At 38.4% G+C, this 27,104-nt stretch overlaps 2 protein-coding genes and 1 long non-coding RNA gene across 4 annotated transcripts; 1 reads left to right on the top strand and 2 right to left on the bottom strand.

Annotated features, from left to right (window-relative positions):
• Positions 1-922: 922 nt before the first annotated feature.
• On the top strand, positions 923-1,879 carry LOC122061410. Its single transcript, XR_006134640.1, has 2 exons — positions 923-1,165; positions 1,250-1,879. It is a non-coding gene; the product is annotated as an uncharacterized LOC122061410 (long non-coding RNA).
• Positions 1,880-8,382: 6,503 nt separating this feature from the next.
• LOC122061272 (translation initiation factor IF-2-like) lies at positions 8,383-16,341 on the bottom strand. 2 transcript variants are annotated; one of them, XM_042624492.1, is made up of 4 exons: positions 16,152-16,341; positions 14,943-15,962; positions 14,692-14,841; positions 8,383-8,424 (listed from the first exon to the last, which is right to left on the bottom strand). In XM_042624492.1, exons 2-4 carry the CDS (start codon positions 15,951-15,953, stop codon positions 8,398-8,400), a joined length of 1,188 nt encoding a protein of 395 aa, XP_042480426.1. In that variant the 5' UTR covers positions 15,954-15,962; positions 16,152-16,341; the 3' UTR covers positions 8,383-8,397. The 2 variants fall into 2 exon arrangements, with proteins under 2 accessions (XP_042480426.1, XP_042480425.1); XM_042624491.1 differs by having other exon boundaries at positions 16,140-16,340.
• Positions 16,342-23,156: 6,815 nt separating this feature from the next.
• Positions 23,157-24,743, bottom strand: LOC122060937. Its single transcript, XM_042624049.1, has one exon. It carries the CDS (start codon positions 24,627-24,629, stop codon positions 23,337-23,339), a length of 1,293 nt encoding a protein of 430 aa, XP_042479983.1. The 5' UTR covers positions 24,630-24,743; the 3' UTR covers positions 23,157-23,336.
• Between the last annotated feature and the right edge of the window lie 2,361 nt (positions 24,744-27,104).

Genomic DNA, 27,104 nt, shown 5'->3' with positions numbered 1-27,104 from the left:
TGTAGATGTATCTAGTGAGTCTCAATATGCAGCCATGTTATTTCAGCTGCTTGATAGTAAAATTGAAGAAATTGGGGAAGATAATGTGGTACAAGTAGTTACAGACAATGCAGCTAATTATGTTGCAGCTGGTAGAATGTTGATGGAAAAACGGAGTAAGCTTTATTGGACTCCTTGTGCAGCTCATTGTTTGGACCTCATGTTAGAGGACATTGGCAAGTTGAAAGCTTATAAAACAACAATAGAGAGGGCAAAAACAATGACAAGTTTTATCTACAGACATTACAAACTTGTTGATGCTTTGAGGAAAAAGACAAATGGAATAGATCTTGTGAGGTCTGGAGTTACAAGATTTGCTACCTCATTCTTGACACTACAAAGTTTGTACAAGAACAAGGATGCCTTGAAGCAATTATTTGTATCTGATGATTGGAATAGTTCTAAGTTGTCCAAGACAGAGGCAGGTAAGAAAGTACTTGAGACAATACTTGCACAAACATTCTGGAACAGTGTACTAGATTGCTTAAGAACATCCCAACCAATTTTAGTTGTCTTGAGGTTAGTAGATGGTGATGAGAGGCCTGCATTGCCTGAAGTTTATTTGGCAATGGAAATAGCAAAAAAAAGGATAAAAGTAAATTTTGCCAACAAAGAACGGTCATGGAAGAAGGTGTTAGCAATTATTGATGATCGTTGGGAGGTCCAAATGGATCGACCTTTATATGCTGCTGCCTTTTACCTAAATGCTAGCAAATATTTTGACTACATCAATGATGCCCCTTTTGAAGAATCATGTAAAATACAAGATGCATTCATGTCAGTTATTGAAAGAATGGTGCCCGACTTAACTGTGCAAGACAAGATCATACGTGAGTCTCAATTGTACAGAAAATGTGAAGGTAGCTTTTCAAGGAGTTTGGCTTTTAAACAACGAATAGTCGGTGAAGGAGCATTGGATCCTAGTAAGTACTAAGTTTTTTTTTTTTTAATTTTAATAAGTATTTAACAATATGTGTATCTAATTTTTTCCTTATATATAATCTCTTGGTGGCAAACACATGGATCTTCGGCCCCTACGCTTCAACAATATGCAACAGCAATACGCATATTAGGCCTTTGTTGCTCCGCTTCCGGTTGTGAGCGCAATTGGAGCACATTTGATTTTGTACGTATGATCTTGTATATTAGTTTGTAATTATACTTTTTACATCTATTTTTTGACTTAAATAAAGAGTATTTATGGATTCAGATTCACACCAAGAAGAGGAATAGACTAGAACATCAGCGCTTGAATGATCTAGTCTATATCCAATACAATCGTCGGCTTCATTCAAGGTTCCAAGAAAGAAGGGAAAAAGGCAGCAATTGTGATCCATTAATTCTTGATGAAATGAATTGGAGTAGTGAATGGATAACAGGGAATCAAGAAGATGGAGATTTAGTCCATCCTGGAGACGACCTCACATGGGGAGATGTTGATAGAGTAGTTGGTGCATCTAAATCGGTGGGGGGTCGTAATTTACCTAGGAGGGCTCAAGGATCAACAAGTGCAGCCAATATTTGCTACACACGTCGTGGTAGGGGAAGGGCCACTATTGAGGAATCATCAGATGATGAAGTTGAAGAAGAGGTCCACGATGTGGTGCGTGATGATGAAGATATTGAAGAAGACTTTGGTGATGGGCCAACTGATTCTATGAATCAACAACAGGAGGGAGAAGAATTAGATGTTGATTTGTTAGCTTGATTATGGTTAAACAAGAACAAAGTTTAGCTTGATGGTTTATTTTGTTGTTTTAAAATTTATACTTTAAAGCTTACTAAAGTTTAGTATTTTGGTTTATTTTTATGTTTCTTAATTTCCATTAGGTGTTTTTAATTCTCCCCAGGTAGGATTGGAACCCATAGCCTATCACCTATCACGAGTCATGACTCATATATTAAGGAACAAGGTTTCTCTTGTTGCTTAGTGTTTTAGTATCACTAACTTATATGTATTGATTGACAGGGGGTTAAACATTAAAATATCATGGTTCATGGACTCATGGTCTATGATGGACTTTGTGGATCTCGTTTTGGGCATCATAGAGGTAAGTATATCGAACTACATACTTAAATAGTTAAATATTATATTATTTATAATATTTCATTAGGAATTATATGTTGTTATGCACTTATGCCTTTTGTTTAATTTATAGCTTTTTTTTTTATGAATAATTTTTTTATTTTTTGTTGTGTATTCTCATGTTAGAAAATATATCACTTTGCAATTTGCATTGATATGAATTTCATGTTGAATGTTGATTCTTGTCTCTTGATGTTGCTTAAAGTGTGTACTTTTTTCCCTTGATGTTGCTTAAAGTCGTGCTTCTTGTATTTTGATATAACTTAAAGACTTGATTTTTTACAAGCAATTTAAAATTAAGTATATCATTGCTATACAGTTATACTAGATATTATAGATATATTAAAAAAATAGTAACGTCTTTTTTGGCGCCGTATTCGCCGTAAGGCGGGCGCCTTCTCGCCTAAGCGCTTAGACAGCCCTCCAGTGCCTTGGTTCGCCTTGGCGCCGTGACAACTATGCTATCAGCCCCTAACTACTGACTTAGATTTATTGAAGACCCAACGTGCAGAATTTCAAGTAGCCAAGTTTTTATTAGGATAGAATTCTAACCTACAGCCTATTAAAGGTCTAATACTTGGTGATGAAAGAGTTCTCTCCATGAATGAAGCTATCTATCGTATTCAACGAATTGTACCTCCTTCTCTAGCCAGTATGATTCATCTTCATCTTCTAAGGACAACTTCATCATCATTGCGGGTGGTTGTGGTTCTAGTTTTCCTGGAAAAGGTTGTAGATCAGGGGGAGAAAAAGGCATAGCACTAGTGGAGGTAGAGGACATCAAACTGACCACTACTTGCATCAATGTGTTGGGTTAAATATGGAAAACTTCAGTGGGCGTGACAAGTAGTTAATACTTACTTCAGTGACAGGGAAGTTCTAATGTGGTGCCATCAAATGACACTGATGTTGCTTCTTCATCTAGAGGTGGTCAAGCTGCATCTGTCTCGTGATGACTTGGTTATTCAATTACTGAATGTGTCCAGCAACTTGAGCCATCCACCTCCTCCTCCACTGCTACTTCAGCCCATACAGGTACTACAATGCTACTTGCTTCTTTGTCACTTCCTTCTCACGTTATTGATTCCGGAACTACTTCGCATATGACTATTAAATCAAATGTTTTCTCATCCTTTTTTAAAACTAGCCATCCTTTTTGAGTTATTCTCGTTAACAGAACTTTTACTCTCATATCTACTCATGGTATTTTATCTCCTACATCCTTATCCTTGTATTATATACTCCATGTGCCTCAGTTACATTTATATCTTCTTTCTGTGAGTCAGATTACTAAATCCATTAACTGTTCAGCTATATTTTTTTTCCCCCTCATAATGTGTGTTTCAGGATCTGCAGACAAGGAAGACGATTGGTGGAGAGAATGAAGAGGATGGTCTCCACCATCTTGATGATGTTTTTGTCTTCTGTAGTCACTTCTGCTTTGTTCAATAATATTTTCCCTCTTCATTGACATTATTAATCAGGGTGTGTTTCTCTCTCCAAGCTTCAATAGCTGATTCATAGTTGAAAGTCTATTTCCCATATCGAGTGTGAAGCTTGTGAGCTAGGCAAGCATCATAACAATGTTTCCTTCTCGTGACGTAGTTAGGAGTCAAATCATTATTTTCTTTGGTTCATTCGAATATTTGGAGTCCGCATCATGCCAAAAGTTGTAAGGCAGACCTCGGTGCGATCCAGTGGTCGCGGGTTCAAATCGGGAAACAACCTCTCCACAAAACAGGGGTGAGGTTGCATACATTATGACCTTCCCCAGACCCCAATGAGCCACGTGCACTAGGTACACCCTTTTTATCATGTCAAAAGTTGGTCTGGTTTCTTGTATTTTGTTACTTTTATGGATGATCATTCTCAATTATATTCATTGAAAGATCGTTCATAACTCTCGTTTGTCTTCAAAGATTTTTATGTTTTTAATAAAAACCCAATTTGGTGTTTACTTTAAAATTTTGCATTCTAATAAAGCCCTTGAATACAACATAAATTTTCCTTTTGTTCTGGGCGTGGTATTATTTATCATAGTAGTTTTTCCTACACTGCTTAACAAAATGTTAAAGCTGAACGAAAGAATCACCATTTGATAGAAACTGCATGTTCATTATTATTTTAATGTTTCTTGGACTTTTTGGGGAGCTGCTATTTTGACTGCTTGTTACTTGATCAACCAAATGTCATCATGTGAAATCTTCAAAATTATTCTTCTATGTTGATTGTCTTTCTTAACTCCCCATTGCTTTCCCTGCCACCCAAAATTTTTGGTTGTACTTGTTTTTGTTCATAATTTGAGCCTTGACATTGATAAATTGTCTCCTTGAGCTGTTAAATGTGTTTTCCTTGGATAACTCATACTCATAAAGGCTACAAGTGTTACGATCCTGAAAGCAGTAAATATTTTGTCATTGCTGATATACCTTTTTTCAAGGTACTCCTTAATTCTCTGTTGAGAGTTGTGTTTTGGAACCTAATCCCATTAGTTCTCCACCCACCCCTGTGTTGCTTTCTCTTACAGATTCTCCATCTTCGTCACCACTGGAAGTTTATCAGCGTCGTCCTAAGAAGTCTATTCTGGATGTTGTTACTCCTCTGCCATCCACACAATCCCATAATTTATTAGCAGGTCCTGCTTCGTCATGTACCACTACTAACTTACTTGTTTCTCTTCGCACAGTTGTCCATTAATGCACTCAACATTCTTTTGTCACTTATCTTATTGAATAATATATATTTATCTCTGATCTTCCATCTCCAATGGCTCCTTTATCCTTATCTGCCCACGCTATATCTAAATTTTATCAAGAGACGCTATCTCATCTTAGATGGAAATTAGCTATAGCTGTGGAAATGATTGCTCTATTAAGTTGTCAGACACGGACTTTAGCTGAGTTACCTCCGGGTAAGGAGCTTGTTAAGTGTTGTTGGGTGCATACCAATCAGTATCACCTTGACGGATCTGTTAAGAGGCTTAAAGTCACTTGGCGGCCAAGGGCTACACTTGTTTCTGCTGTTTCTGTGTCTAGAAATAGAAGAAACAGTTTTTCACGTTTTCGGAAACAAAAACGGATTTTTTGGTGTTTGATAAACTTGTTTCTCGAAACTTTTTTTGCAGACATAATGCCACTAAAAAACCCAATAGTATCATTGGATGCCCAAAAGGGAGAGATGGTTTGGTTGCCTCTTTTTAGGTTTAAATAGTTGAGAGATTTATTGGGCACAACCATTGTTAGCAAAAACGGGAATGGCAAAAAAACAGAGACGTACGGTATGGGTTTTAAATAGATAAAAACGGTACGGTCAAAAAAACAGGGAACGGAAAATGCACAGAAACGAACAGTATGAGTATTAAACGTGTAGTTTTCAAAAAAACGAAAACAAAAAAAGGCAATATACTCATGTAATCTAAGAGATTATTACCTGTATACCTGCATCTAATCTTCTACACTACAACATCAAACATTCATGCATATAGCATCCAATGTAAATTCCAAATTAAAAATTAATACACCATAATAAATAAAATAAAATAAAATAAAAACATGTCCAAAATATTAAAAAAAAAAACTCCATACATATCATCCAACTTTACTAACTTACGAATAGGTGTGTAAAACAAAAGTCAAATTTACAGAAAAAGAATTCAATAAAATAGAAAGGCAGTCAAATGCTAGGCATGTAGACATCCAAACAAGCAAAAAACTATAATCACACAGTTCCATTTAGCTAATCACAGTCACAGACAATTGATCGAACAAGTAGTCAAATGCTAAGCGTGCGGACATCCAAACAAGCGAGAAACTATAATCACATAGTTCCATTTAGCTAATCACAGAGTCACATACAACTGGAAATAGCTATTACCTAATGTAATGCGATGCATAATACCTGCAATTTACAGTAAAAACTATAATGCAAATGAAGCTAATGAAAACTACAGAATGAATTATAATCAGAATTCAGAACTAGACAAACTTGCAAAAAAAAATTTGGAACAAGCATGCCCAGGTGCTATCAATATTTTCAAAAGTACTCTTGCATATCACCAAAAATAAAAAATAAAATAAATAAAAAACCCAACTATAAATAAGATCTGGTTTGTTTAAAATTAAAAGAAGTCGAAATAGCTTTGCTCTGGAGTATTTGGGAATAATAATCATTTTTATTTATATATATAGTGCAAAGAAATGGAGAGAGAGACGATGGCGATCAGCGGCCTTTTTTGCAAACAGTGAGCTGGACGAAAAGCAAAGAGAGAGAGAAAGACAAACCTGAATCAAAATCTCCTCAGGCTGCATAAGCGATCAAAAAACAGTGAAGCCGACAAGAACTCCGTAGACACTTGAGATCCGACGACCTATACAAGGAAACCTCTCGCAGGACACCGTGTGCAAGGCAAAGAAAAAGAACCCCAGAATGAAGACACAGGAAAAGCGTTTGTAAAGCAAAATCTGCAATTCCTAAATGATTAACAGGAATTACCCCCATATTGTTAACAAAATAGTCAGATTCATTTAGAGAGAGAGAGAGAGAGAGAGAGAATCCTACCTCAAATCCAAAGTCTTAAACAAGGGAATTATGCTTTACCTAAACCGCAAACCATAAGAGATCGTAACCTAATTGGAGAAGAAGGGAGCACCCGCCCTTGTTTCGGTGTTCTGAAGTTCTGAACTTCTGATTTCTTAGACGGACTAACGGAGAAGAAGGGTTATGGGGATTAGGGAAAAAATGAGAAACCAAAATGTCCAACCGTCCAAAACCCTATCGAATGGGTTTTGTTTTTGGTTTTTTTTTTCTTTTTTCTAATGAGTATGGTAAAATCCCTATTTTACCCTTAAAATACGAATAAGCATTTTAAACACGTGTAAAACATGTTTCAAATTATTTCTTTGGCCGTTTTCTTTTTTTTTTTGCATTGTATAGGGACATACGGCAAACCACATTTTAAATGGTTACAAACGGCAACCACATTTTAAACGCGTTTTTGCTAACAGTGGGCACAACAGCCTTCTTTTCTCTCAAATTCATTCCTAGAAACGACGAAACATGTCCGACTTGTTTCGTCAAAGTCGTTTCTAGATTTGTAAATAGGCATAAATTTTGATTTATGTTTCTAGAAACGGATGAAACGGAACTTTATCAAACGCTTTTTAGGTTGTTTCTCCGTTTTTAGGACTAAGAAAACGCAGAAACGACAGAAATGGAACGTTGCCAAATGGTGCCTTAGACTTATGGAGTTGCAGTTGACCCTTGGAGGGCTGTTCTGTTGATGCTTCATCAAGTCTTGGCAAGAGAGAACATGAAACTGTTCAGTTGCTTGGGTTCTGGTGTCTAAATCTTCAAGTCTAAGAAACTGTTGATCCTTCCATCATCTGCTACCCATATTTTAATGCTGTAATAACCTACCATAGGTCTTCCTTCGACAAAGGTTCAAGCCTAATCCAAAGGCGGGATGATATCTAGAGCACTGTGAACAAAAACGCGTTTTAAACACAGTTGCCATTTGTAACCATTTAAAAAACCGCGTTTAAAACACGTTTTACCATACATCCCTATACAATGTAGAAAAAAAAAGAACCGGCTAAAGAAACCGTTTAAAACACACATTTAAAACACGTATTTGTATTTTAAGGGTAAAATAGGAATTTTACCATACTCATTAGAAAAAAAAAAACAAAACAAAACCCATTCAATAGGGTTTTGGACAGTTGGACATCCTGGTTACTCATTTTTTCCCAATCCCCATAACCCTTCTTCTCCGTCAGTCCGTTTAAGAAATCAGAAGTTCAGAACTTCAGAACACCGAAACAGGGGCAGGCACTCCCTTCTTCTCCAATTAGGTTAGATCATTTCTGGTTTGCGGTTTAGGGAAAGCATAATTCCCCTGCTTAAGACTTTGGATTTGAGGTACGATTCTCTCTCTCTCTCTCTCTCTCTCTCTCTCTCTCTCCAAATGAATCTAACTATTTTGGTAACAATATGAGAGTAATTCCTGGTTAATCATTTAGGAATTGCAAACTTTTCTTTACAAATGTTCTTCTTGTGTTTTTATTCTGGGGTTCTTTTTCTTTGCCTTGCACACAGTGTCCTGTGAGAGGTTTCCCTGTAGCGGCCGTCGAATCTCAAGTGTCTACGGAGTTCTTGTCGGATTCAATGTTTTTTTATCACTTGTGCAGCCTGAGGAGATTTTTATTCAGGTTTGTCTTTCTCTCTCTTTGCTTTTCATCCAACTCACTGTTTGCAAAAAATGCCATTGATCGCCATCATCTCTCTCTCTCCATTTCTTTGCACTATATATGTAAATAAAGAGGATTATTATTCCCAAATACTCTAAAGCAAAGCTATTTCGACTTCTTTTAATTTTAAGCAAACCAGATCTTATTTATAGTTGGGTTTTTTTCTTTTAATTTTTGGCGATATGGAAGAGTACTTTTGAAAATATTAATAGCACCTAGGCATGCTGGTTCCAAAATTTTTTTTTGCAAGTTTGTCTAGTTTTGAATTCTGATTATAATTCATTCTATAGTTTTCATTAGTTTCATTTGCATTATAGTTTCTACTGTAAATTACAGGTTCTGTGCATCGCATTACATTAGATAATAGTTGTTTCCAGTTGTCTGTGACTCTGTGATTAGCTAAACAGAACTGTGTGATCATAGTTTCTCGCTTGTTTGGATGTCCACATGCCTAGCATTTGACTACTTGTTCAATCAGTTGTCTGTGACTGACTGTGATTAGCTAAATGGAACTGTGTGATTATAGTTTCTAGCATTTTACTGCTTTTCTATTTCATTGAATTCTTTTCCTGTAAATTTGACTCTTATTTTACACCTCTATTCGTAAGTTAGTAAAGTTGGATGATATGTATGGAGTTTTTTTAATATTTTGGACTTTTTTTTTATTATGGTGTATTAATTTTTAATTTGGAATTTACATTAGATGCTATATTTTGGATGATATATGCATGAATGTTTGATGTTGTTGTAGTTTAGAACATTAGATGCAGGTATACAGGCAATAATCTCTGAAATTACATGAGTATACTATCCTTTTTTTGGTTTCGTTTTTTTTAAAACTACACGTTTAATACTAGTACCATTCGTTTCCGTCCGTTTGTCGTTCCCTGCTTTTTTTACCATACTGTTCATCGTTTTTATTTGTTTAAAACCCTTACTGTACGTCTCTGTTTTTTTGTTTACCGTTTTTGCTAACAATGATCTGGAGTTGCTATTTTATGAGTTCACTTACTAATTTTGAGTCTCCATATCTTTGTACACAGCCATCAGAGGAGAGGAAATTTTAAGGAGTTGTTCATGTCCCTAAGTACCACTTTATAGGAATATCAACTCCATCTGAGAAGCTGACTTAGGCACCGTTTTATAACTTTTTCGGAAACGTGTTTTTCCGTTTTTTGTGACAAGAAACGGAAAAACGGTCCCAAAACTGTTCCACAAACCTGTTTCGTTTCACCCGTTTCTTGAAACATAAATTAAAATTTATCGGAATTTATGTTTCAAGAAACAGGTTTGACGAAACAAGTCAGACTTGTTTTTCTGTTTCCTGAAACAACTGGAAGAGGAAAAAAGGGGAGATAGCCCAATAAAAAACTTGACTCCCAGCTTTTTCAGGAAAGCTACTCACAAAAGCTTGTCTCCTCTCATTGTCTCGCAAGCTTCTCCTCTATTGTCTCGCACGCTCCTCCTCCAAGCTCGCAAGGCATTGTCTTATCGTCTCTCCATATCCAACTCCTCTCATCTAAAAGAGCTACAGTGATATAAAGTAGGTGAAGCAGCCCATCTCGCCTGGATGTCTTTTCTCCAGTTTTCTCAATTTTCTATTCACCGGTAATCCAAAGAAAGCAAAGATCTCTTCTGTGTCTCTATTCATCATTGGAGGCAGTGAAGATGAGAGAAAATCAAAGTCAGCGCAGGCATCAACGTGCTCATCTGCATCCTCATTCTCAAGGTCCTTTTTTAGCAAAAAACCATCTTTGAGAGGGAAATTAAGCAATGGCATGAAGAGGTCCATAAGGTTCTACCCTGTTAATGTAATTGTCGATGAGGAATTGAGGATTGTCGACCTTGTGGACATAAGTCTCTCTAGGAAGGCAAACCCAATTTGATGCCTGTAAAAGCAGTTAGGAAGATTGCAGAATCGATGAAGATGATGATGATACGGTGAGCTATTCAAGTTCTAATCTTTTCGAGCTTGATAAACTAGCGGCGATTGAAATCGAACGGTATCACAAAGAGCTTCCAGTGTACAAAACAACTCATCTCAATATGAATTGCGCAATCGCTAATGGCTTGATACTGTAGTTCTTAGAGAGGAGAAGAAAGGTGAAATTGGAAAGAAAATAAAGAAAATATGTGTGCAAAAAACAATTCCAGAAGCAGGTTTATCGAACACCAAAAATTCTGTTTCTGGAAACAGAAACAAAAACAGGGAAAATTGTTTCTGCTGTTTCTGTGTCTAGAAACAGCACAAACGTTATCAAATGGTACCTTACTAATTCCGTATCCTGTTGTTTTCCCTGGGTAATAGCTATCCTATCCTGTCAGCCTAAAGACTGTACTGTTTTGTTTTCCTTTGTGGCTGGACTTTAACCAAGGTGCTGTTAAGCCTGTTGATAGTTAAAAGAGTTCATTATCATGCTGTTCGATTACTCGATTACTGACAGACGATGTTGTTTCCTAGAGGTGGAAACTGATACACATTGTACTAGTGCTAGCATTGAAAAGTCCTATTTTAAGAGGTAGCTTTACAATTTACATTATGTTTACCATGGCATTATTTAAAAATGTGTTTCTTCAGGGACGTTCCAAGCTGGGCACCAGTGATACTTGTGCTCCAGCTTGAGGAGTGCCACCACATTAGTACAAGTATTGCAAGAGTGTTTTTTTTAATATTCATACTGGTTTGGGTTTTATATATTTAATGTTAGTTATGGGGGACAGTACTTGTAATTCTTATACTATAATACACTGCTACTACCAATTGGATATTAACTTTTTCTCTCCAATCAATAGCTCTTCTTCTTTCTTTCTCTCTCAGTTCTCTATTCTCTTCTTCTTTTCTTCTTCTAGTATCTATTGTTGGTTGTTCTACGTCTAAACCTGCCACACAAGGGATGGATGTTAATGATATGAGTTGTGCAAAAGGCCATATAAAATGAGAGCAGTAAGGCAAAGAAAGAATGTTCTTGTGCAAAAGCCTGCAAATGTGGGAGGCCAATATAGAAAGGGAAAACACATCTTTATGCCAAAGAAAAAGAACACAATAGCTACCAAGAAATGTGAAATGGCAGACAACTTCAAATGGTAATGAAAAGAAACTGCAGAAATTATCATTTTCTCATAAAAGATAGATAGTCGTGTGGCTAGTCATTGAGTGGTTGATGCTTTGAATACACTGTTTTCCCTTCCCCTAGAAGCTAAGGCCGTACTTGGCAACGATCTGCTGGAACATATCTGGTGTTTTTTATTAAGTGGGAACACAAAAACACCTGATTCGGGTTTGGACACAGCAGGGCATTTTGCGTTTCCACTGTAAAGAACCTGGTGTGGATTAAGAAAAACAAAAGGTGCTCTACAATATGCAAACTGTTCCACATAAAAATGCTGGCAACAGAAAATTGCCACAAGAGACTCAAAAAAGTGGAGGGGGCTTCCAAAAGCAATGGAAGTCATCAAAGTTGCAGCAAATGGAGAATGCTCCCTTTTCTGTCTGAGTGATTTCCTTTCTTCATTTTATTTCTCTGCAACTCCATTACAGCACCTTGCTGTCCTACATAGATGCCCACTAAATCCATCAAACAAAATTTCTTTCGACTTCCTAATTCAAAATTTAGCTAAAAGCCTAGCTAGTTTCTCAGACAAGCAGACAAGAAACCATGTTTTCATAAAGCGGACCTATGAATTTTCTTTTAATACTTTTGTGGATTCCGATCTTAAAAGAATCCTTTAGTATTTTTCCACCTCTAACATCTCTTTTATCACAATCTCTTGCCATAACTCCAAACTACTTATTCCCCTTGCCTAGTACTACAGTGCTAGACCCTGGAATTCATTGCACAAAACTAAAAGATCCTGCATCAGTGATGCTCCAGCTGGATACAGCACTTATTGTGCCAGTAGCCCAAACCCAAATCCTCATCATCCATCCATGTGATCCCACCTGACATCATGACAAAAAGCTAAGTTCTAGAAAGACATGTGATAGAGAGAGAGAACAACTTTAAAAGCAGCATAATTTGATCCAGCAATGCTTAGTTTCCTATTATACCTCGGAACCCCTTTTAAGAGAATCCTTAGATGGAATAACCTCTCTCCTTAATAGTTTGAACTTCGAAGGATGTTTACATTTGTAATTCAAGGCTGATCATCAGTTTGGTATTTTAATTTCATTTAGTTATTCTCTGAAGTCATAACTTGAAACCAATGCCATACCCATCCTAAAATATTAGGGTTTCATTAACCAACATAAGGCTGGGGGCAAGATTTGGCCCCCGTTACCCCTGATACCATAAGATTACTGCATCCATCAGGAGAAAAATAGACTCGCAATGCAATTCAAGAGGATAAAAGATAGGCTTACCCCTGATCCCATAAGATCACTGCATCCATCGGGGAAAAAAAAAAGACTTGGAATGCAATTCAAATGAGGATAAAAGTTAGGCTTTCATGAACAAGAAAGGTGGAATTAGTGTATCTTGAGGGACACTCAAAAGCAATCCATGACTGGGGACTTTCAAGTTTCAGGAACATTATTTGATGTTATAACGGTTCGGTATTGACTTCTTACTCAGGAATTGTCACATATGTCATGCCAACAACACTGAGGCTCTAAGACCTCATAATATGTAGAAAACTGACCAAGGAGCTCAACTCCTATATCTGAACATTAATGGTGCTTCTACGAATGGCATAAGTTGGGAAGCTAAACGGACAGGGAGATTGATGTACATCGAGCCTGCAAAATAAGGGGGCTGCTGGTTCCATCAAACCAGACCACCCAGCCCCAATGTTGGCCCATCAAGCCAACGTGAACAGTGATTTGGCCCCTTTTTTTATTTTTTTAGATTTAGTCTTCTGGAAGAGTCTGTTATGGTCTTATATTAGTTTCTTAGTGAACAAGTGAGTATTCAGCTACTTAAATCAGTCAGTTTTTTTTTCAAGTTAGTTCTTATTTTTTTGTCTTGTTTCTAAATCGTAAGGCTGTCCCTCTATTATATGAGAGGAGTTGATGCAATACCTTAAGAATTAATGAAAGATTGAAGTTTACAGCCAGTGTTGCTCCTTATTCTTGAGATAGGATGTCCAACAGCTAGGATAGCTGTGGGTGAGAGGCCTAAGCTGAGATAGTCATTCCCCTATCCCCCCTCCCTCTTCTCCGTTCTTCATTTCTTTTATTTTTCTGTTTTAACCTTTGTGAGAGAGTATTGAAGAGTTTGACAAGATTGTTTGAAGACCCACAACCATCTACCAAGATTGAGGATCAGCCAAGGAAACCAGATCACGTTAGATCAAACACCAAGAAATACGAAAATAAATAGATAAAAGATCCGCACGACACAAAGATTTAACGAGGTTCACACACCAGTGTGGTGTGCTACTTCCTCGGGCGAAGAAGAAGATGTTTCACTATGCAGAAGAGAGATTATACTCAAACAGCGGCGAGAAAACTCGCCCTGAAACCCTAGTTCGATAAACCCCCAAAATATAATGACTTTCTCAATAAGACAACAGTACATTATATATACTCCAAGTCGCGGGTCGACCCATCGGGTCGCAGTCGATCTGGTCGAACCAACCCCTCTGCCTCCATCACAAATCTTAGAAAACTTCCCATTCAGGTCGCCACCAAAATATGTCAGAGCAGGTCAATCTTCAAAACGGGTCAAGAATTCGAGACAAGCTTAACAGATCAACATCAGCAACTGTCAGGGTTTTGAACTAGATCGACTTCCTCGAGAACTCCCATCATGGAAGCCACTTTTCAGAACCCTTTTAGCAACCAGGTTTTCAGGGCCATCTAAGGCCCCTCCTGCCAAGTGCCAACCACAGGTTTTCTCCCATAGTGCCTGCGAAACCCTATTCTGTCCAGGTTTGCTGCTGGTTGTTCTGTTTACCTTCAGATCTGATCCCAGCCATTGTTAGAGACCTATTTGGGGATATCAATAGCCTAACCCCTTAGTTTATGAGCTTTATTTCTCCTCAATTCAACCAGAATTTCAGAGCCTGCCTGAGATTAGGTCATATGTGATCTAGTATTACATCAGAGATTGTCTGACGTGGTGAAAATAAATGGGGCTTTGCCCTTATCCTTGAACATCCCATTCGCAGGCAAACGCAAGCAAAATAGTGGATTATCTTTCAAACGGGTTAGTAAATAAGTAACAATTCCAGGCAAGATTCTGCCTTCCAGTTTTGAAAAGTTCTTTTTTGTTTTCTATACCTTCCTTGATATCCTTCTTAAATTCCTTGCATGGAGTTGAGTTTTCAAAGTAAAAATTGCTAACTGCTACATAAATAAAAATAAAATACACTGATAATTACCTCCCACTCTTCTTGACTTTGAATTCCCTCATAAGCCATCAAGAATGGTTTCACCTTTTCAAGTGCATCTCCAAGAGGAATTGGAGACTTTTCGTCTATATCAGGATTTGTATCAAACTCCCCCATCAGGTACTCTGGCTCAAACTCTATCTGCAAGCCATGGAAATCACAGTGAACACCACTGAATAACCAGTAAGCTCATTCACTAAGAACTCATTCAAGTGCAACTGATCAAATCATATAACAATTACCAAATAATTAGTGTGGAGAGCGTCCAGATAAGCATCATCCATTGGTGAAGGGAGAACATCATAACTCATCTGTTCAAATGATTCGGCCAATTTATCCATGTTCTCTGGCCCTAGTCTCTTAGCCAGCCTCTCTCCATCAGCATTGTCACCTAAGAAAAGACCAGTAGCATAGTCCTCCTCTGCATCACGGAAACGACCACTACTTCTTCCACCTCTTCCCCTCCAGCCTTGCACTCCCCTTCCTCCTCGTCCCCGACCACCACGTCCTCTTAACCCTCTGCCCCTCCCACCTTCCGCCATCCCATCTCCTCTACCTCGAGACAAAATTCCAACTGCCTTTTTAACTGCCTCTTCCCTGCTCAACCTTGGCGGGCTTGGAGAAGTCCTATCGTGCACGCTGACAGCACCTCCTCTTCTTGATCGAATGTGTCGGTTTTCTTCAGTACCAGTCCTCTCATTAGGGTTCGGTGATGGTTTAGGTGGTTTTCCACGTCCAGCACCAGGTAACCCTGACAAAAGACTTGACGGAAGGATGTCCTCATCCAGCTTTGGAACCGAATCACTGGATTGGGGTTTCTGAGTATCTTGCCGGCTGAAAAAAATGGGTTTCTTGGGCTGAAAGCCTTCAGACTCAGACGGCCGTGGATCAGATTGTGGTTGGGTAGTTCGTACAATTCCACGACCAGCAGGAGGACCTACTGCAGACATCCATGAAGAGAATGAAGGAAGAACTGGGGTGGAAGGGATGGCTTTACCTCTGCCATGACCAAGTCCGGAAGGAAAGAAATCATCATCAGCTTCACCATTAGTGTCCGGTTTACCAGGGGTTTGAGCAGCAAATGGAGAAGGTTCAGGAGGACCAGAGGAACCTGAACCAGAGCCTCGGCCCCCACCTCGGCCTCTACCACCTCCACCAGCAAAAGTAGAGTAAGCAGTAGAGGAAATAATTACGCTCTGTTTGCTGCTTTTGCGGCTACTGGAGCTCGCTAGCCTTCCAAGGCTTCCACTCATGGTTTGTCACTGCATATGCAAGAGATAATAATGCACACGTCATTAGTTCTGCCATTTTTGTCTACTCTAGCATTTTGTTTACCATAGTTATTACAGAAGTGACAAATAATTGAACAGTAGAAGCCCTGGTTCAAACTACAAATGCACAAAGCACAATTGTCAAAATAAATTGCAGTGAGTAAAAACCTGATGACTAACACAAATCCAGTGAGCAAAAAAGTCAAACTTCAAAAACGATATGATTTATTCAGCAAGTTCCGCTAGGCCGAAGAAAAGAATCAGCAGTTTGCAGATCATTTGTTTGAGAAAAGAACACATAAAAAGTCAATCCATAATCCAACTCCCAAAAGAATTAATGCATTATGCAATAAACATTGTTTCAATCCAAATTCCCTATTGAATAAGAAAAGAAATATGTTTCCTAAAATAACTTGGGAAACAAAGAGATCCACTAACAGATAGAAGATTGTGTGGATTTTTTTTTTTTTTTTTTTTTAACCAAGATGTTGAGCACATATGGGGAATCGAATTTGGGATCATGCACCTATCCACACAATTCCCAATTCACCCTAACCATCAGGGCAACCCAAGGATGGGTGATTGTGTGGATTTTGATGTTTCACCTTTCTCCAAGAAAAGAGAAAAGAAAATAGTATGCTTGAAGCCATGAATGGTCGGACACTAAATCTGTGAAAGAATAAGAGAATAAGGACTTTGGAGTCTTCAGAAATGATCGAAAATCATAGTTCTAATGTCACTATATGTTTTATAATATTGAAAACCATCCAGTTCATATGATAAAGGGTCGTAGATTCATCAAATCACATAGGAAGAAGAAGAAGAAGAAGAAGAAGAAGAAGGAGGAGGAGGAGGAGGGAGATGAAGATGCCCAGTATGAGTACCTAACGAAGAACTAAGTATATCCCTAGAAGAAATCACCAAACAAAATCATCCAAAAGCGATGGGAGAGACCGAGATTTGATTTCAATTCGCTAATAGAAGATTTCGACTAGAGAAGATAAGAGCAGTGACAGAGGGAGACTCAAGCAAGGTTTAAAATAGAAATTATTGACGACCGATACCGATTCAGATCAACTAAGAATCGATCACAATAACCCTAGAATCTGCCATTTTGATAAGAAAACCCACCAATTCAGAGGAATATTATAAGGAATAATCCGATTTGGAGCTCTTTTGCGAAGATCAGAATTAGGATTGGGATTGGTCCCAACCAATTCCAAAGGCGAATTGGTCGATTCCCGATCCAATTCATTCATTTTAAACCCTACCAGAGAGAGCGAACTCAGCACTAAGACATCAAAAGATTTGGTACAAAAGTTAAAAATTTAGCTACTATCTGGATTGTAGTCTTTTATAGCCAAAGAAATGGAATAATTCACCTTTCCCTTTGGATTCACCCTTCAAGATTCCATTGCTTTGGCTACAAGCAGGGGTTGCAACTACTATCAGTAGCCAAGTTTTATTCATTCACAAAAATTGTCATAGGTTTTTTTTTTTTCCTATGTGTGTGTGGGGCCACACGCTCTCGTGCAAATAAAGGTCAACATAGTAAGTTTGGATTTGTGGAAAGAATGGGTACGAATATGTATTGATATTAAATGAATGATGAAAATGTAACAATAAATACTTAGTTTTTTTTCCTAAATAAATGGAGTCAGCTACATGGATCCTCAAGAGGGAAAATAAATAATAAATAAGGGAGGAGGAACCTTGTCAGCTTGGCATAGGAAACGCCTAGACACAGCCCCTGTTTTTAGGGGGAGGGGCATCTTTTCATAGCCCCTCGAAAAGAGGGTCAATGTTTGGGCATTTCATGTACTAGACCAACATGGTTCTTTTTTCTAATAAATAAATAAAAGAAAAAAAAAAAGAAAAAAAAATATCTCAGTTAAATGGGATCTTTAAAATGGATTCATGCCCTCCAAATTACTTTATTTGAGGTGAAAATAGAGTCAATACCTAAATTTTGCATGTCTTTCCTCACTACTTCATCTATTGTCATTTTAAGCATGCCCCTAACTCTTTAGCCCATTCCATCTGAATCTGATCACTCCTACATGTCCAAGAAAATAACACGCAAATAGAAATCTTATCCCGGCCATCACAATGCATCCATTGGTCACCAACCCAGAGGTCGCTGGCCTTTTAACCACATCCACATCCTTTGATTATCGACCCTTACGAACAAGCTCTCAGGCAATGAAGCCAATAGTGAGTTTCGCCGGCCTTCATTGACCAATCATGAGCGAAAGCCCACTTTAACTCGAACCCTTGTGGATGGTGGACTTTAAAGGTGAGATGGCTCCAACCCCATAGAACTATGGTGAGGAGAGGGAAGAGCCCTCATGCCAGGGATTGTTAACGCCTAGATGGCATCGGGTGGAAGCTCAACGGTTCGGGATTTCTTTCTCCTCTCCCCAGGGGCATCATGAGCAGTAGCCTTCCTCTTCTTCAACTGCTTTTCCATTGCTTCTTCAGCTTCTTTTGCTTAGCAATGACTGCCTTGTATTCAACCCTAGACAAGTTCACCATAAAAAGTTGAAGACAATTAGAACAAGATATTGTGATATGCAAAAGATACCTCGGTGGTCCAAGAATTCACCCAGACAAAAGCCAAAACTTAAATAAGAGGGCCCAAACAAGAAGCAATTGGACTCAACTAATGGAGACTCAGATTTGTGCTTAGCCATCTCTATAGACTCCGCATCATCCCACTATAAGTGGGTGCAAATTTCACCATCCTATGGTTAGGGAGATTCCAAATTGTACAAAAAGGAAATCCCTCCTATAAGCTCACAAAGAAAACTTCTTCTTCCATTCGTGGATAGAAGAAGGGGTTTCGCTCAAGATCTTGATACCTTTTTTGGGAGATAAAATAATACCACCCAACTTCCCTCAGGTGGGTATGGAAGGCCATGTAATTTAAGCAAAGCGGCATAGTAATTGTCCTCTTAAACTGAGGAAAAAAAAAACTTAGGAGTTTTTGATACCCATTGGGGGCAAGTTGACCTAGGCTAATCTCGAATTGGCAACACAGAAACAAAGAATTCATGGAATGGAAGACGAAGCCTAGCCTTGAAGACCTCCACGTAAAGATATAACTCGTAGGGAGTACTAAAACTCACTCGACCGGAAGGGCAAGCAAGCTTAATGGTATAGGAATCTTGAATTCCATAGACAACTTCACATACTCCAATTCCAAGTTTATCATTATGGACATGATCTCAATAGCCTCGACCAGCAAGGCCTCGACATACTGGGCCCTTGCTTCCACTAGATCCTCGTCAAAGGTACCTTCGCCCACCTCCTCATCGATCTAATTAGAGGTGGAAGCACCCTTTAATGTCACCAAAGTGGGATTGGCAGCAGGAGTCACTAGAGAAATTGGACTCAAAGGATGAACCCTCTATATTACAGGATCTACTATGTTTTCCACCCTTATTATGAATTCGTTTGGACGATGAACCACCAATAGATTGAGAAGCAGATGTGTCTGACATTAGAGAATAGGGAAGAGAACTCACTTTCAATGGAAGAAAATCAAGGAGGAGGGATGGTAGAAGGGTGACCAACCAAATTACTGAGGTAGGAGAGGGAACTGCAAGGCTAAGCACATGCAGCTAATAATTTAGAATGAAGACAAGGATGGAGGAGTCCCTCTCACTTATAGAGAAAACTTTGATGATCCGATTTCCCCAATTAATAAGAAGAAGCCACATTAGGTGTCCTTATAGATCCTCGAGGCACATATTTTTACATATTCATTCTAAAAAAAATGACATTGGAGTTAGGAGCTCCTACTTCAATTGAGGCTTAGGATATAACCAAGTAAACCTGACCGGGTGACTTATTACCATAGTTGAGGCTCAAGCTATGGCCGGGCAACCTAATAGGGGTGACACCTAGCCTCATTGGCACTCAGGCTATAACCGAGAAAACCTGATTAGGGTGACCTATTGCCTCAATGGGGGCTCAAGCTAAGGCCTAGCAAACCCAACCAAGGCAACCTCTTCCCTCGGTTGGGGCTCAGGCTAAAGGCGAGCAAACCTGATTAAGGTTGCCTTTTCCTTTAGATGAAGCTCAAGCTACAACCAACCAAAAAAAAAAAAAAATAGAACACTTCACTCCTCAGGTCCATAATTGAACCTAGACATTGTTGATTAGCTCATAAAGAAACATAAGAGACAATTAGAGAAATAAATCCCCTCAGATAGCGGAATCAACTTGAGATTCCACTTTCCCTCTTTGGTAGACTCATACTTAGACTCAATCTCCCTAGAAAATGAAGCAAAGGTGGAATCCTAATATGGGAAGGATTCCCCACATCTAAAGGCGAAAACTAGTTGGGATTCAATCTCTTTCCTTATCCCACTATCACAATATTGTTGCATGGAATATTGATTTGAGTATCGGAGAGTTCCCTCGGAGTCTACTTCGGGCCTCTTATGACCCATTCTAGACTGTGCAGAATGTCCACATCATCACCACCAATTTATGACTGCAATTGGTAGCATCATATTGATCCCATAACCAAGACCCTAAAACCCAAATTTGTTTGGATTATATTCACATACAATAACCTAAATTCAGGTCTCTTACATTTTTTTTACCAATGCATGGATTCCATTAAACAACAATAGTCGGGTACCTTTTGTCCACCTCTCTCTCTCTCTCTCTCTCTCTCTTATTTATTTATTTATTTATTTTCATTCTCATCTTTCATTAGCATTTTTATTTTAAAATCCACTTAGCCATGATTTTTACGTATCAGCATTGGAGTCAGACAATACTTATACGATACTATCCAATACCAATCTAATATTGTTACCCTAGTCTCTTTATCTTTCGATTATCCAATGTCGATCTCATACAATATTGAACTGATAACAATCTTCTATCAATTGGCATATTGGAATCAAAAATCGATATCGTGAACAGTTTTGATATATATCAGTGTGTTGAAAAAATATGAATCAAGTTGGTGTTATCCCTAGTTGAATCGTAGTACCCAAATAGCTGGCAAGACATCATATCGCCAAATGACTGGTATTACCACCATAGTGTCGTATCGCCAAATTGATACAATATAGATGCCAATCCCAATAACAATTGTAAGAAGGTACTCTTATCTGTATCGATGTTGGCCTTAGATCGATATCATCCTTATATCATCCCCTTCCAATACTAAACCTTGTGCGATGGAATGTTAAATAAAACATTAAAAAAGGTAAGATGCTAAATAAAATACTAAAATAGACAAAAGAGAGAGTTCTCTGAAAGGCTGCGCGGCCTCTAAGCAAATAGGGGGTCAATGGGAGTCCTTGTGAAATATAAAGAGGGTTGGAATTTATGTTTTTCATGAGGGTTAGGATTACGGGTGTCAATCGATTCGGTTCAGGTTATTTGGTTCGGTTCCAAATGATGGTAAGGTGGACCATAACCGAACCAAGAACAGATTTGATTCCATATTTAGATACTCAAGCCGATTCAATTAGAATCGGCTCCATTTCGGTTCCAATGCAGTTCTGATATACAATTTTAATTCGGTTTTGTACTTCAATTTTAATTCAGTTATGAAAACGGTCAACTTTTGAACCATGACTGTGATGGATCAAAAGCCATAATGGGCTCAAGTTAAGGGCCTTATGGCCATTGCTAATTCCAAAATTGTCTTAACATGTAAATATGTGATGATAAATTGCAAAAAAACACTTACCACCTAGAAAACAAAAAGAGCTTGCAAAAAACACTCTTGAATTTTCAAAATTGAATATTGAAAAAATCCCACTTGAGTCTTAATGATATACTAGGGTTTTTTCATTTTTTTTGGTTTTAAGACAATTTGGTTTGGTTTCAGGTGTAATGGTTCTTACACCTGAAACCGAACCGAGGAGCACACTCACATATTCAAACTGAATTTGAACCGAATTAATTTTATTCGATTCGACTTGATTAATTCGGCTCAATATCGGTTTCAGTTCCTAATTAGTGTAGGGGCTGCACTATCTTTTAGATTTCTTTTTCACAATAAATATATAGAAAATGACGGTAGAAAATGAGAGAATTTTTTTTGAAAGAAAAAAAAATGGAGAGAATGAACGTAGTGGAAGAGAGAATGAACGGCAGAAAAGATAAAAAAAAATAAAAAGATAAGCCGGCTAGTGGAAATCCATGTTTCCAGCACCCACCTTATGGAAATGTGACCTGGACTCAACCCAAATCATCGTATTCATCTCCACATTAGAGAAAAAAAAATCCTTGGATTCATCTAAATTCTCAAAGTAGGTCCTCAATAACCCATAAAATTGATACCGTATTAAGCAAATCAACAATCAACATCCCTGAAGTTGATAAGTACTAAGGAAAAGGGAAAATGAACTTCGATAAAGAGTGCAACTTAGACTAGTCTATCTCTCCTCTCTTCTATTTTTTGAGAAAAGATTCTTTGAACCTATGGTTAGTTATTATTATTTTTTCCTTCTAAAATAAAATCAATAGTAAAACATAAACTGCATCTTGATTATTATTTCAACAAAAAAAAAAAGCATCTTGATTATTTTATTATTTTTTCTTCTCAGAATAAAATCAATGATAAAAAATTAATTGTATCTTGGCATCAATATCTTTGCACGTATTTTTTTATGATAATAATGAAATAACATAATATATATCCTTTATTGTGGAAGAGAGAGAGTCTCTAGGCCAAGAGAATCCTTGCCCATATTTTTTTTAGATAATAATGAAATAACATATCTACCTTCTCAAAAAGAGAGGAAAGAGACCGACAGATAGAATACTACAGATCCATGTGCCCCTATATAGAAAACTACTTCCCATTAGAAACAAATGCTAAGAAGAGGAAGAGGACTCCCAAAAAGCTGGCAGAAAACAACTTTCCCTTAAAATAAATGCAAGGAAAAAGGAGAAGGTTCTTGAAAGCCAATGTGACTCATGCGGGGTCAATGGGAGCATATCATCCCCTCTCTCCCCTTCCTTGACGCCAAGCTGTCTTTTAGGTTTCTTTCACAAAAAAAAATTAATAGAAACAAATGGTCTTTTAGACTTCTTTTCCCAAAGAAAAATAATGAAAATATTCAAAAGGGATTAAAATTCATAACTAGGATCGATATATGCCTGATCAGCATATGAAAAGATAATATATATCCAATATCTGAGAAGATATTTGATTAAATTAAGTTCTAAAATTTGATATATGAGCATTGTAATATCCATCCAAGGGCCACACAATAATTATTTAAAAAAGCACATGATATAATAAAGATGGGGGAGAGAGAAAGATAGAGAAAGCTTTTCATCATCACAAGATTCACCACATTTTAGTCACTGTGATAGACATTTACTTCACACAAGCCCCAAGTTGAGGATACCCCAACCGTTCTGAGGCCAGGACTTCTCCTTAGCTTTCATCAACAAAACCCTACTCCAAGCAATCCACCCTTCCCATGACATCCTCTTATCCCAAGGGCTCCCCCATTCCAACATAAGCATCAAACCCTTCTCAGCCTCTCTCTCAGCTTCCTCATACCTTCCCTTAACCAAATAAACCTGACCCAACACCACATGAGGCTCTCCCACAAATGGGTTCTTCTTAATACAACTCTTCAACAATTCCTCAACCTTATCCAACCCTATCTTAGACCCTTCACAAACAGCTTCCCAATACAAATCTCTGGCCTCTATCTGTTCTCCTGCATCCAAAACCTTAGTACAGTTCTCAAACACAGGTGGGATCACAAGCTCAATCTCTTCATCTCTCTCACCAAAACCTTCTCCTGACAAAACCCCACCAGCCCTTTTCCTCTCTTCCAAGAAAATCTCCTCTTCCCTAACAATCAAACTATACAAAGCAGCCAACCTTGACATCGAATTCATCCAAAGCCCAGGCTTTCCGTCGCCGGGCCACAACCCGGCGGCGGCATTGTTGCCGGAGAATTCAAGCCGACCATTCGAATTCTCAAACAAAACATCCTGAAACCCAAACAACTGATCACTAAAATCCACAACAGTCATCATAACAAAAGTCGCAACTACCCGTCGCGAGACCAACACATCTTCGCCGGTCTTTATGTGCTTAACCTTAATCCCTTCCGGTGGGAGAAGAGACCGTATCTTCTTCCTCCAATTTTCTTCATAATCAAACAAACCCTTCTCTTTCGCATTCTTCAATGAAATATCCGAGATCTTAAGGTGTTCGACGAGTTCTGAATCGCTGTAATGGAAGAGGAGATCATCGTGGATAAGAGATTGTCGCGGCACAATGCAAAAGATATGGATTAACCGCTCGGCCGCATCGCCGACGTGTTGACGAACGGTGTCGCGGCCGGTAGAGGGGTCGAAGATGGCGAGATTGACGTAGGAATTGGAATAGGCAGAGTGGAAGAGACCGCAGAGTGCAACGGAATCAGGGCTGTTCCAGAGCTTGAGGATGCGATAGGTGTCGAGGAGGTGATCGAAGAAACTCCCATGCTTGTGCCAACACTCGGCGGCGCCGACCGAGCGGAGGACGGCAACGAGAGAGGGGATTTTTGGATCAATTGATTCAAGCTCGCCGCGGATGAAAGGGCGAGCTGAGTCTAAAAGGGTTTGAAGATTGTGTTTGTGGGGAGAAGACAGGTGAGATTGAGAAGACGGCATCGTTGCAATTTTAAGTGTATCTGTCGAACAAAGAAGCGAAGAAACAAGGATCTATTTAAAGATCTAGAGAGAGAGAGAGAGAGAGAGAGAGAGAGAGAGAGAGGTGAGAGTTGGAGAGTGGATCACGGATGTAGAAGGCAAAAGTAAATTGGATAGGTTCGGGGTATTTTAAGAAATACAAAAAATGAAGAGGATATTTATGAAAAAGGAGAAGCGAAATTTGACCTTTGAAAATTGGGATTGTCATTGCCACGTCTAATGGCAAATATGCGTTTATCGTATTCATTAGATGTGTGTTATCGTTTACTGGAAAAGAAAATATCTGAGATATCGTGAATGGCAGTTGCGTAATAAGGCTTGGAACACGCTGATATGAATGGGGTGGGGTGGGGTGGGGTGGGGTGGGGTGGGGTGGGGTGGCCCTTCGTGAAGCATACCCGGAGTTCCCGCTGCTTACCAGAAACAAGTTAGGTTATAGGGGTCGTCACTTGGGTCCGTTTGATAACGTTTCAAGAAACGGAGCAAAAAGCGTTTGATAAAACTGTTTCGTTTCACTTATTTTTAGAAATAGAAATAGAAATTTTAATTATTTATGGTTCAAGAAACGATCCAGGCGAAACAAGCTGGAAACGACTTGTGGCGATTCTTTTACTGGTTCCCATCGACTTCTAAAAATATGACTTATCAAACACCTTCAATTCTATTTCTGTTTCTAGAAACGGAAATTTATGTTTTTGCCGTTTCTTGAAACAGAAACGGCAGAAACGTTATCAAACTGGCCCTTGTTCTTTTATTTTAGGTGGGGTACGACTTGGATGATGAGTCAAATCCTCGTGTAATGTGGGCCAAGTGGTTCCTTAACGTATGGTGCTCATGAAAGATGATGATGATGGAGTCTACATCTTTGCAGCCGCTGTAATGTTACTGTGCCCATTCAACGATTAGGAATATTTGGACACATATTCCAAGGAAGTCTCAACCACTAAGGGCCCATTTGATAACGTTTCTGCCGTTTCTGTTTCAAGAAACGGCGGAAACATAAATTTCCGTTTCTAGAAATAGAAACGGAATTGAAGGTGTTTGATGAGTCATGCTTTTAAAAGTCGATGGTAACTAGTGAAAGAATTGCCCCAAGTCGTTTCCAGAAACGGCGAAACACTTGTTTCACCTGGGTCGTTTCTTGATCCATAAATAAGTAAAAATTTCTATTTCTATTTCTAAAAATAAGTGAAACGAAACAGTTTTATCAAACGTTTTTTGCTCCGTTTCTACTGTTTCTAGAAACAGAAACGACAGAAACGCGTTTCTTGAAACGTTATCAAACGGTCCCTAAATGTTCATTGCAACTTTGCAAGGATAATGATAGACCATATCATAAGTGTGGGTCTCAATTTCAAATCCAAACTGAATACCGAATTTGAAATCGAGCTAAATTAATTAGACTAAACCAAATCAAATTAATTCGGTTCAAATTTGATTTGAGTATGTGAGTATGGACCTCGGTTCTGCTCGATTTCGATTTAAAGTGTAAGAACCATCTATTTGAACCGAAATCAAATCGAACTGCTCTTAAAACAAAACAAAAAATGAAAAAAAAACCCAAGTATCATTAAGAGTGATTTTTTAGGTGGTAAGTGTTTTTTGTAATTTATCATCACATATTTACATACTAAGACAATTTTGGAGTTCGCAATGGCCGTAAGGCCCATAACTTGAGCCCATTATGACCTTTGTTCCATCACAATCATGGTCTAAAATCGGAACCATTTTTATAACCGAATTAAAACTGAGGTACAAAACCGAATCAAAACTGCATATCAGAACCAAATTGAAGCCGAAATCTAACCGAGCAGAATTGAATCGGCTTGAGTATCTAAATATGGAACCGAGTTAGTTCTCGATTCGGTTTTGGTCCACCTTATCATCATTCGGAACCAAACCGAATAACCGGAGCCAAACCGATTGACACCCTTATTCATAATAAGCCTTATCATTTGTCAAGGAGCCATCACAATGGAGAACAACTATATAAGTGGGGGTTTAAACCAGAAGCATAACTAACCCTAAATTTAAAAATTATATCTTTAACCCTATTATGTCCTTCTATGTAGCAATCCATTCCCATTAGTTGAGAAACCACAAAATTAAGTGGGACCCACCACTTCTTCTTCTTCTTCTTCTTCGAACGACAATAGCACCCTGCCCTTCTTCTTTCTCCTCCTCTTCCTCTTTTTCTTCACCAACTCCCACCACTCTGCGAAGAAATCCTCTATTTGGCGGAAAGCTGCTGAGATGAAGGGAGGGGCATCTGCGTTTAGTGTTGATAAAATGAGTTGTGCCTAATAAATCAAGGTAGTGGAAGGCCGCAATTCTGTTGCTTAGTTTCCTTTTTTTTTTTTTTTTCTTCTAGGTTTGATGGATATTTTCTTTGGGGTTTAATGGTTTTGTAAAGTTGCAATTGGATATAAGAATGAG

The sequence above is a fragment of the Macadamia integrifolia genome, chromosome 14, assembly GCF_013358625.1.
Source record: "Macadamia integrifolia cultivar HAES 741 chromosome 14, SCU_Mint_v3, whole genome shotgun sequence".
In the NCBI taxonomy this organism is placed as follows: domain Eukaryota; kingdom Viridiplantae; phylum Streptophyta; class Magnoliopsida; order Proteales; family Proteaceae; genus Macadamia; species Macadamia integrifolia.
This window is presented reverse-complemented; position numbering and strand designations above follow the sequence as displayed.